This window comes from Schistocerca piceifrons, chromosome X (assembly GCF_021461385.2).
Source record: "Schistocerca piceifrons isolate TAMUIC-IGC-003096 chromosome X, iqSchPice1.1, whole genome shotgun sequence".
NCBI lineage: Eukaryota > Metazoa > Arthropoda > Insecta > Orthoptera > Acrididae > Schistocerca > Schistocerca piceifrons.
This window is the reverse complement of record NC_060149.1, coordinates 266,600,284-266,613,411: the sequence shown is the minus strand read 5'-3', so window position 1 is coordinate 266,613,411 and position 13,128 is coordinate 266,600,284. Positions and strand designations below refer to the sequence as shown.

Here is a 13,128-nt window from a genome sequence, read left to right as displayed (position 1 = left end):
GAGGTGTTTCTAGGCAGCGGAAGTAAGTCTTCATGATGAGGAATTGAATCATTTTTCGAAACTTGCTGGCAAATATTGTAGAAAGCTGCCTTTTGAGGAAGGTGAGCTGGATATGTGTTTGATAGTATTGGTAGCCAGCTTGTAGGTGCAGAACTGACTGTGCCACTAATGGTTTTCCTAGCAGCATTCACATGAACATCAACTTTCTTCATGTGAATGCTATGGAGCCAAACTGGTTAGCAAAAACTTTGCTGCAGAGTATACCAATGCATGGGGTTCTCCTCAGAGAACTGACGTATTTGCTCTCGATGTGCTACCTGCCAGCTTCCTCATCAGGTTCACTCGTGTTTGTATTTTCTTAGCTGTGGTGTAGAGGTATTTATGTCCTGTCAGTTTTCTGTCTAATGTTACCCCAAAGTATTTTGACATATCATTATATTTGACTATGCCAAGACAAGCAAACTGTGTGGTGATATTTGCTGGTGCTAAGTGATTAAAGAGGTGGAAAAGACACGCTTCTGTTTTAGAAATATTAGTTCTAAGTCACCATGTCTGAAAATATTCATAAAATTTAGTGAGGCTGTTTGTTCGGTGTTCTTCACACTCAGAAGGAACTTCACTCTGACATGAAATTTCAAGGTCATCTGCATAATGGAATTTCTGGCAGGTAAAATTCAGCAGGTGAAGAGACTGAACAACACCAGAGCAAAAACAGAACCTTGAGGTAACTCATCACTGAGTACATGCCATGTGCTCTTCTTTTCACCTTGGTGTACTTTAAACCACCAACTGTTCAAAATGTTGCTTAAGAGGTTACCTAGAGTTTTAATAGTAATGAGAAGTCTGAGGATACTATTAATATTGTATGCAAGGTCATTAATATTTAACATGAACAATAAGGGTCATATTACACTTCCCTGTGTCACACCCAAAGTTACTCTCCATAGTTTGCTGCACCCACTCTTAAAAAATTCTCAACCCAGTCACAAAACTCACTTGACACCCCAAACAATTGTACTTTTGATAATAGGCATAGCTGTGGTACTGAGTCTATTGTGTTTCAGAAATTGAAAGTCCTTCATCTACCTGACTGTTCTGAAATGGCTTGGGTTTCACACAATCACTGTTTTCATATTCCACGCTGGTTGGCATTGAGGAGGTCATTCTGTTCGAGATACCTCATTATATTTGAGGTAAGACTATGTTCTTAGGTTCTGTAACAAACAGATGTCAAGGATAATAGGGGACAGTTCTGTGGATCACTTCTGATACCCTTTCTCCCAAATACTGGGATATTGTACATGTATCACTGAAATTCTCAGTTCTAAATGGAAGATACACCAGAAATACATAATGGATGGCAATTATTTATTATTGCCAGAACTCCTATTAATTATTATGGTGTAAAGGGAGATGCAAAAAGTGAAATAATCTATGAGAAAGCATAAAAATACCCAAAAAATTAATTATCAATACTGCGAAAGGCTTCAAAGATAATTGGAAGGGTGAATGGAAAACAACCATAATGCCCAGCATAGGTAAAATTACTATTACACCAGACAAACAGTGCACACTGCGCACTGTGGAGCAATGTGAGATAGAACACAGATGTGTTTATGCCTATGCCATCCTCTGAATTCAGCTGTGACAGAAGACACTTAAAAAAAATGACACTAAATTGCAAAAAGCGTCATATCTGTCATTACAAGACTGGATGAATTCTTGGACAGAATAGCAACTGGAGAAGATTATAATTTCAATCTCAGGAAACACCCTCAATAAAGATGGCAGTCAGCAACTTAGATTCAACCCTGACAAGATTGAAATGGGTGTGGGAACATGGGATGTAAATATTGTCATATTTTGAAATGGGCTGAGCACTAGTGATGTCACTGTTGCAGCATGACTACACAATGATTAGGTCATTAATGACATGGAAGTCAGTTACAACTTGGCAATGAGTCAGAAATACTCGGCTGAAACTCATGGGATTTTAACAACTTGAAATGTCGTGAAGACTAAGAAGATTTTATTAACCAGAAGACCATTGCAGCATTAGTGACTCCTTTCTTACAAAGAAAATTTATGAAACACAGGAGAATATTTTTGTTCAGTAAATGGGACAAGGAAGTGATTACTACTTACTCACATAGTTAGCAGCAAAGATTGACATACGGGCAAGAAAATTCACAGTACAGATGGCTGTGAAATATTCACTACGATTTAATAATAGTATTTGGAAGTTACTTCAAAATTATGTTACTCAGCTATGCCAGCTATCAACACTTTTTCTCTATTTCCTTTCCTTTCCTTTCCTTTCTAGTTTCTGATGGGCTTTCTGCAATTGAAACAACAGCACACAGTATTTGCTGTCAAGTATATGCTGGTTTTTGTGGTTGCAGCTCAAGCAGCAATTAAGTAATGGGGCTGGAGATTACAGTGACTGTTGTGATAAATATACACTTACTATCTAAGCACATGCAGGCAAATCTCTGCATCAAAATCCAGAAGCATGACTGGAAAAAAAAAAAGTTAAAATATGTTCACCACCCATATATTTAGTTCTTACCATAGAATTTTGATTTTGCTAAAATTGAGGCACTGATGCAGAATCCATCTCTCCGATTGGTTACATAAAATGCTGACACTGGAGGATGATGTGAAATCTGTAACACGAAAGAAAAACCATTACACTGATGAATATTCAAAGTTGATACAGAACAAATGTAAATGGGCAAGAATAGACATATCTAAGAATACAAAACAATTTGTCTGATAAATTTTCACAGCATGTAAAAAATGTTTTAATCTATTTTGAACGCAAATAGAATTGTTTTATTCTTTCTTGGACCACTTCATATTCAGTATAAGATGTAAGTTTTTGTCCTCCACGTTACTGACTATCTTTGTGGGGCTACGTGACATCTGGGGAGTCAGATAGAGGAAGTTCTATTTAGCATTCTTCTATCCAAAGGGCAATATGTATTTTAACAGTTCCACATGAGAAATCACCACACATTTTCCTGCAAAGAAAAGTAGTCATCATGATGTATATAAACCACAGCAAATATTATATTTAGAATTGTCTCATGTGCTACTAGTCACCATACAGCATGTCTCAAACACACTTCATGGCACTGTGCAATTACTCAGATACAAATTTGAATACTTTGCCAATTTACTTCAACAAGTACATGTAATGTTGTTCCATCTTAAATATTAACCTGTGTTAAAAAGTATTTGTCTTTATTTCAGTCAATTGCAAATTAACACTGTGAGGTATGTTTCAGTCTCCACAGGCTCATAGTCATTTACTAAATAGTTATCCATGGCATGTGTGGTTTCCACGAAGTATGGTGATAAGGCAAATTTGTTTACTGAGGAATACTTGGCAGCTGTTTCACATACAGTTACGAGAGAAATGTTTCTAGGATCTTTTGACCTTTTAGGACAATGTTTTTAATAAACTAACAGACAAGAGAGACTTGCACACTGTCCGAGTCATCTGGGACATTAGTTGCATTCTGGGTGTTTCACAATGAGTCTTGCTTGTGCTTATGGTAGTCAGATTGCACAACTTGACAAAAGGTCAAGGGAAGGAATGATTCTCGAGTCCTGTACCTCTGAGACTCCTGGAATTGTGGTGTAGGGAGCTATTGAACAGGATAACAGGAGTGATTTGGTAATTTTTGTAAGGACATTTAATATCACTTATGATCAGGAACCACATGGCATACTCCAGCAGGATAATGTAAAACAGAACTGCAGTTCATATCATAAATTGAGAAATATTCAGGTCCTTAACCAGCCTGCCCAGTCTGTGTTTCTGTCATGGTGAGAAATTTGTCAAGATGACATTCAAAGGCTGTTTGCTTCCATGTCACAATGAACACAAGAGTGTATCCATGCCCATGGCGCTGGTGGGAGGGGGAGGGGGTGGGGTGTCACATCCCATACAGATGAAGGATATCAGTTCCAAATCAAATGAAAGTTGAATCATTCAGTTTTTGTTGTGCGAAGAGTATCCTCACAGCCTGGAGCTTCAAGATGTAACACTTAGCATTTCCATAAGTGGAAATTAAGAAATTATGAAATTAATGATACAGCATTCCATTGCTTTCAGTGTTATGTTCTTTTCCCTAATATACACTAACTACTGGGCTTAACTGTAGCAGATGATTCTTAAGCCATCTTTTATCGTGTGATGCAAGTACATGTCTTACAGATTTAAAAAATAAAACAAAATCAAACCATTACATGGAGAGAACCAACTCTTGGATCACTACTTATAAGCTGACCTTCAATTTTAACAAAGGAAGTGCATCCAGTTCATTACAATTCAACTTGCACAGACAGTCAATTCTCTTACTATGGTAGAACAATTAGTACAGCAGAAGACACCATACACAGCAAAACCCATTTTTACATTCCTGCAGTTTACATTTTCCCACTTTTTATGTTCTTTTTTGTTGGTCCATACATAAGTCACATTCTCTCAATACAATTCTTTCCCATCATTAATGATTCTGTGTTATTTTCATACAGAGTTCTTGAAAAAGTGCATCATATTCCTGCTCACAGTCAGCCTTGGAACAAAGCAGAAAATGCAGCCTATATGCAAAGTTACTTATAAGGTAATCTAGCATTAGTGCAGTAAGAAAGATTTTCATTGTTGGTGCACTGGGCCACAGCCACCTGTGTTATACGTTCACAGTGGTTGGAAGGATGGGAAAGTATGCTGAGTCACTTCCTTAATGATAATCATGATCTGACAACAGCGACTCTAGTAGCAACCTTCCTTCTGCTCACCGCATTGTAATACAGCATCTTTAATTTAGTATCACAGTCATTTATACAGATAAACACTACTTTTGAAGACAGTTGTCTCTATAATGGGTTTCACGAATCATCGTTACTTATGCGTGAAAAATGCTGATCCATATTAGTCATGCAGTCTTAGGCTCGTAAGACCTAATGTCAGACGTAAACATTCCTTTTCAAGATGCTCCATAACACAAGGAAAATTTCTGACCTCTTTCTCTCCCAGGATATGAATGAACTGAGTGGCCTCCATGTCAGCAGTAAGCTGTAGATTTTGTGCCTATTGTTCTCTGTTTATAAAGACAGACAGCTTTAGTGTTTTAACCAATACTGTGTTGTAAGCTTTATTTACCATTATGTTAAAGTGATTATGAATAAAATGTCTCACAAAAAACTTGCTTCTGTGTTTTATTTACACCATTGGACATGGTCAGAATGAAGACGGAAACACATGCATGCATTTGTGTGTTTCAGCACTCAGTCACTGCCTTTGTGATTATAACAAAGACAATGGCTGAGTGCTGAAACACACAAACGTGCGTTTCCTTCTTCGTTCCGATCATATCCAGTAGTGTAAATAAAACATGGAAGCAAAAGTCTTTCATGAAAACACATTTAAAGACATTCGTGTTCTAATGTGAGACCTATTATCAATAATCATTATGAAATTACAGTAAACAAAACTTTTAACACAATGTTGTTTAAAACACTAAAGTTGGCAGCCTTTGTAAACAGAGAACAATAGGCATGAAATGTAGAGCTTGTTGCCAACAAGGAGGTCACTCGACTTAGGGATGCCTTGGGTGAGAAAAAGGGCAGAAATTGTTGTCTTGTTACAGAGCATCTCCAGGAGGAATGTTTATGTATAACATCAGGTTGTACCAACCTAAGACTGTGCGTCTAGTACGGATTAGCATATTTTATGCGGAAGTAACGACGATTCGTGAAAGTTCATTACAGGGACCAGTCTTCAAAAGCAGGGTTTATTTGTATAAATGATTGTCAAATTCAATTAATCCTGTTGTAACAGCACAAAGAGCAGAATGAACATTGCTATTAGGGTCATTACTGTTGGATCATTTAAGTTGCAATAATGAAAAGAACTATGCTTTCCTAGTCTTTTAGTCGCTAAATAATAAATGTTTAATGCACATATAATTAAGAATTTTGAAACAAAAAGTGCTATTAGATTAAACTTCACTAAGAGCAGTCAGTAAAATTTATATTCTACCTTTTCCATATAGTGACTGCTTCTTTGAACGCAACAAGGGAGCTATAATTCTAACCACCCCAGAAAAATAGTACTGTACTGGTAATGAAAAGCAAACAAACAGTAGTGTAAAAGTTACATTCTATTGTAACTTTAAACAGCGCAAAATATATATATATATATATATATATATATATATATATATATATATATATATATATATATATTTTCCCCGCATGTTGGATCGCAAGTTCAATTAGCGAAGGACCTAGGACATTCTGTTTGCACCCTGGATGTGACAGAGAGAAACTGCCCCAACAATGAAATCAATATGTGAGAGTCTGGTTCCATGGGAAAAAAGCATAAATACATTCAGCCATCAGCATATGATCTTTCGGATAAACTTGTTGCAGAGTGGTTTGTTAGCAAGAGTGTTGGGAATTCTACTTGATAGCAATGTACTCAGAGAAAGGGCACTTCAGTTTGCTGCAAAAATGGGGATCAGCAACTTCACAGCATCAAATGGTAGGATCGACTGGTTTAAAACTCTTCATAATGTATACAGCCAATGGTGTGGTAAAAATGTAAATGTTTATAGTGGAACTGTGGACCAATGTAAAAAAGAACTGCAAAATATCTTTAAAGATTATCATCCAAAAAACAATTTTAACATTAATGAAACTGGTCCTTTTTTTTTATAATGCGTTACCAACTAAGATCGTATGTTGTAAAAGTGAGAAATGCCACAGTGAGAAACTGAGTACGCAGAGGTCTATGCTGATGGGTCTAAAAACTTATCTTCTTTGGTAACTGGTACATTTAAAAAGGCAAGGTTTTTCAAAAAAATGTGAGGACTCAGCCCACTCATTATTACTCCAACAGCAGTTCATGGGTAACTGGTTCCATTTTCACATCCACCACACATGCACTGGACGCTAAGACGGGGGCAAAAAATAGGAAAATAATGCTGCTATTTGACAGATATCCAGCACATCCTGACAATCTGAGGCTCAGAAATATGAAGTCAGTGTTACTGCCTCCTATTTGTAAGAGTGAGCTTCAATCATTAGGTCTGTTAATCATCCATTCATTTAAATGGAAGTATTGAAAAGTGCTTGTCCAGAAGACTATATTTATGCACGATAATGGCACGGACCCAAAATCTATGACCATATCACTTTTGGATGCCATGCATTATGTAGCCAAAACTGTTTCTATCTGTTTCATGAATGCAGGATTTAAGTTCACAGAAGACACACCAGAATCACTGGAAGAAGATTTGCCTGAGCCTATAGATTTTTCTGTGATAGGCATATTGTTTACATTTTAAGAGTATGCTGGTGTTGATGTTTCAGTCATCATTTCACAGGTGCCAACAGCAGAGAGCACCATTAGCAAACATTTTGAAGAAGGGAAGAGAGAGGTGACTAGTGAAGAGGATCATGAAGCAGATGAACAAGAACCAGTTATTCCAACCAGTAGAGTAGCTATGGAGGTTATTAACATTTTGAGACAGTACATTGCTAGTGCATCAGGTGATGATAATGTGTTTTATGCCTCATATCCTGTGGAGAGACAAGTAGAGCTAATTGCTGTTAGAAAGAAATTAAAACAATTATTTCAGATTTCGAACAATATAAAGAAAAGACAGTAAGAGTAATCCATTCATTTTCACTTTTAGTGTTTCCTATGCGTTCCTGTATCTTACACTTTTTTGGGTCAATCCAATGAAATGCGTAAAAAGGGGGGGGGGGTTTACTGGTTATCGAATATGTTATATAAGAAGCTCTAATGGAAGGCACAAACCCAAAAACTTCTTACACAAGCTGAAGACTGTAATTAGAATACCATCATTAGTTTTATGTCGTGAGCACATCCTTAAGTTACATCCTCAAAATGACACAACAGCCTTCAACAGACATATTCCACAGGTAATCACTGGACTTCAAAGTTATACCACAGTTTTTCATGTATAATTTGAAAGCTTCTCTCTTGGGAAAACTCCTGTTCCCTACAGAAATACTTCAAGTTCACGCTGTTAGTTTCAGGGATGTAATTCACTGAAAGCAGCTGTATATTACACAATACTGTTCATATACAAGTACTTTAACTCGGCTTGAGTGTCTTATGCTAATTGTACCTCCCTAAAATGAAAATGGGAGTACGAAATCAGATCAGGTATTGAGGATGTACAAGACTCAAAGCTTTCACCAAATCCACAACGAATTAAAAGAAAAATACCATATTGCTACACATATCATCAATAATAAAAGAGTGTTTCAAACAGATCATACAAAACAGCAGAACACTACTGCATAAGTCAATTAAATACTTACCACATTACATTTATTTGCTTTTAGAAAGTAAAATAACTCATCTTAATGAGATACATACCAAATAGACAAAATTATAGTGGATATACCTGTTCAGCAATATAAAAAGTCCGAGATGAATTTGGATGCTCCCAGTAACAGCGGAATGTTTCACCAAGGATTGGATTGTAAGGTTTCTTTAAGCCTTTTGGTTTTTTATAAAGACCCGACAGGTACCATTTTACAACACCCTTCATTCTGGTAAAGGCATCATCCTCCAGTACTGCCCTGAATAAATTGCAGCAGTTACTAATGATGCTTATTGATGAGAGACATTGATCATATGCACACACATGAGGGAGAGGATGGAGAAAGAGAAAGAGGAGGAGGAGGAGGAGGAGGAGGAGGAGGAAGAGGGAGAGGGGGAGGGGGGAGGGGGGAGGGGGAGGGGGGAGGAGGGTAGGGGGGGTAGGGGGAGTGGGGAGGAAGGAGGTAGGAGGAGGAAGGAAGGGGCAGCTACCAACAGTTCTGCTTTTAAAAATTTACAAATTAAAGAATGAAACAATGATTCTGCCAATAAATTTGCTATGAGTAAAATTCTAAGAGACAAATCTTAAGTTATCAAAGCATTCCACTGTTAAGAAATTACAACAAATCAAACCGTCTATACAATTAGTTGACTGTTCAAAAGACTATCACAATAGTAGTACCTGGGGCAATGTATCCGTAAAAACTCGACTTAATGCATTTATACAACTTTAATTAAAATGCGCAAAAAATCTAACATTATCTACAGCAGGGCCTTAGGCCGATATTACACTATCAAATTTCTTTGTCAAAGATCTGATCAAAGATGTGATCAATATTCATCAAATATATTTGACAAAGATCTTTGATGTGGCGCTAAAAAGGGGAATTACACTGTAGTCATATTTTTCATCAAAGTTCAAGATGGCTGACAACAACAACTTGTTATTAACCGCAGCAAGGAAACGCACCTGGGTGAAGCTGTAGGTTTTATGACGACACGATAAAAGCATTCAACAAAACTTGTTACGTGACCTTATAGTGGAGGGCATCAAATTGTACATCAATTACTTAAGAATGGATGAGCATGCATGTCTATATGTCCTCATATCACACAGCACAACACTCACTCAAGAACTGCTATATCTGCAGAAGACAGGCTCACTGTAACATTTCGATTCCTTGCTACAGGAGAGAGTTAGGTTAAGTTACGTCAGGTCTCCAATCTTCTTAGTATATTTTTGTATTCAGCATGCCTCATGTTGTTAAGTGCCTCATCAGCTTCATACATCTCTATTAATTTTGTAGTTGTCAGTACACACCAATTGTATTTAGTGGCAATGTTTATAAAAACACTACAGATGACAGAATGCTGCAGCGATGTTAGTGCTGAATGTGGTAACATGTCACATTGCAGTGAACAGAAGACAAGCAACTGCTTTGATCAAATCTACAGCGAGGCCCTAGATTTGATCAAATACTTGATGTCATTTGTCAAAGTTCCCTATTACACCATCAAATTTCTTTGACAAAGATAGTGGTCAAAGAAATCTGATAGTGTAGTACCGGCCTTATTGCCTAATTTAGCTACCATCAGTACCGCCCAAGTTGTACTACCTACTTGGTCAGTAACTGCAAATCACACCACACCTGATTACAACATTCAACTTGTACTACAAAAGAACTGCACCCTATATTGCTCTGATGATAACTAAGGTTTTCACATACTCCATGACATCAAAATTGAGTGACTTTTAAAACCAGCACTAGGGACTAATACAGAATGTAAGTAGGCAATATCACTAAGACTTGTAAATAAGTGAAAGCTATAGCCATCCTGAAATCAGATACAACAGGTGACATCACGTAGAACTTTTGATGGGTCTCCATTCCGTGCCTCCCATTCAAGTTGTTTGGGAAGACTGAAGCAACTAGTTTGAAACTGCAAATCAGAAGCAGTCTTTCCTCAAAGTTCATCAGGAGTGCAGTACTTGATAATGACACACTGCAGGGGCAAACCCTATCAACTCTTTTGTTTTTCCATTTACTTTACACACGAGAACTCCATAGGACCAAACAGATGAGTAAATCTACATGGTCATGGAATGAGTCACTACATGAAATTAACTTCAGAAAAGTTAACAACAGATACAATTTCCATGAATCATATACAGACAACATGCTGTCAAGTATATACTAGCGTAATCAACAACATAACAAAGGAATTTGCTTTTTTTGCCCCCCCCCCCCCCCCCCCCCCGGGAACTCCCTAATAGAATAGGAGGAGTGGGCCATGAGTGTTGCCGAAAACCATGACACTATTAGTATCATTCTGTTCAATGAACATGGGAGTGGGCCAAAGCAGTAAGATGTTGAGTCAGGGGTCTGCAACATGATGAAGACCTATTGGAAAGTAAAAGTTATGGATCACTCAGAGCTCTAACAGACTTGCATAGTTTCTTGAGCGCAGCACAGTAACGACTGCAGTAAATTATTCCAACAGTTAAGAAATAATGGTAATTATTTTATATACTTTGAGAGAGAGAGAGAGAGAGAGAGAGAGAGAGAGAGAGTACAATTCACTGCACAATACAAGATATCAACTTGAAAATAACATGCCCACTCATTTTTTAAAAAATGTATGTTACACTGAGCTGACAAAAGTCATTAGATAGTGATATGCATATGAACAGATGGCAGTAGTATCGCATACACAAGGTATGAAAGAGCAGTGCATTAGTGGAACTCTTATTTGTACTCAGGTGATTCGTATGAAAAGGTTTCTGACACGATCATGGTTGCATGATGGGAATTAACAGGCTTTAAACACAGAATTATAGGTGGAGCTAGACACAATGGACATTCCATTTTGGATATAATATGGAATTCAATATTCTGCAACCCACAGTGTCAAGAGTGTGCCAAAAATACCAAATTTCAGGCGTTACCTCCCACCACGGACAATGCAATGGCTGATGGCTTTCACTCAATGACAGAGAGCAGTGGCATTTGTATAGAATTGTCAGTGCTAACAGACAAGCAACACTGTGTGAGATAGCCACAGAAATCAACGTAGGACATACAATGAACATATCCATTGGGACAGTGTGGCAAAATTTGGCATTAATGGGCTATGGCAGCAGATGACTGGTGCGAGTGCCTTTGCTAAGGCACCACATCGCTTGCAGTGCTCCCCTGAGCTCGTGACCATATCGGTTGGACCCTAGACACGTGCACAAGCATGGCCTGGTCAGATGAGTTTTGATTTCAGTTCGTAACAGCTGATGGTATGGTTTGAGTGTGGCACAGACCCCACAAAGTCATGGACAAAAGTTGTCAACAAGACACTGTGCAAGCATTATCACTGACTGGAAATGGATACGTTTGGCTACTTTGATACCATTTGCAGCCATTCAGGGACTCCATATTCCCAAACAATGGTGGAATTTTTATGGATGACAATGCGCCATGTCACTGGGCCAAAATTGTTTGTGACTGGTTTGAAGAACATTCTGGAAAATTTGAGCAAACGATCTAGCCACACAGATCACCGGACATGAAACCCAACAAACATTTATAGCACATAATCAAGAGGTCAGTCATGCACGAAATCCTGCACTGACAACATTTTTGTAGTTATGGATGGCTATATAGGGCGCATTACTCGATATTTCTACTGGGGACTTCTAACAGCTGTGGTGCTTTCATCAGAAAATCATGGCCAAATCCTGAATAAGACTACGAACACCTGAGGCAGTGCATGCCACACCACTATAAATTAAATTAAATGGAAATACATAACAGTCGTGTACAAAAGTCTGATGCAACATAGTCTTTTTTACCATGGCAGCATGATACTGTTAACGATTACAAGAAATGCTGTAATGTAACTCGAGTGATGGGGTGAACAGCAATTTACAGCTGTTTTCTGATGACACTGTGGTGTACGGGATGGTGTCTTTATTGAGTGACTGTAGGAGGATACAAGGTGACTTAGAATTTCTAGTTGGTGTGATGAATGGCTGCTTGCTCTAAATATAGAAAAATGAAAGTTAATGTGAACGAATAGGAGGAAAACAATCATGTAACATTTGAATACAGCATTAGAAATGTGCTGCTTGACACAGTCACATCAATTAAACATCTAGCTGCAACATTGTAAAGTGATACGAAATGGAATGAGGATGCCAGGTTGGTAGTAGGGAATGGAAATGCTTATCTTCATTTTATTGAGGGAATTTTGGGAAAGAGTAGTTCATCTATAAAGGAAACTGCATATAGAATGCTAGTGCAACACATTCTTGAGTATTGTTCGAGTGTCTGGGATCCCCATCAGGCTAAAAATGAGATGCGAGTTCCACTTTACCTGTTGGGAAGGCTCCAATGTCTCATGTCTGGAGCACTGAATGGCAGTTACCTCTAAATGTAGAAAAATATAAGTTAATGGAGACGAGTAGGAAAAACAATACCATAAAGTTCGAATACAGCATTACTAGTGTGCTACTTGACACAGTCAGGTCAATTAAATATGTCAGCATAATGCTGCAAAGAGATACGGAATGAAACAAGCATGTAAGGACTGTAGATGGAAGGTGAATACTCAACTTCAGCTTACTGGGAGAGTTTTAGGTAAGTGTGGTATATCTGTAAAAGAGACTGCATGTAAGACACTATGGCAACCCATTCTTGACTACTGCTGAAGCGTTTTGGATCTTCACGAGGGTGGATTAAAGGAAGACATCAAAGCAATTCAGAAGT

The 13,128-nt window shown here is 37.9% G+C and overlaps 1 protein-coding gene across 1 annotated transcript in view; it reads right to left on the bottom strand.

Annotated features, from left to right (window-relative positions):
* LOC124722300 (oxysterol-binding protein-related protein 8) overlaps window positions 1-13,128 on the bottom strand; it is a 211,438-nt gene that overhangs the window by 80,653 nt on the left and 117,657 nt on the right. The window contains 2 exon segments of the mRNA XM_047247483.1: window positions 2,570-2,666; window positions 8,454-8,631. Coding sequence (XP_047103439.1) covers window positions 2,570-2,666; window positions 8,454-8,631 — 275 coding nt within the window.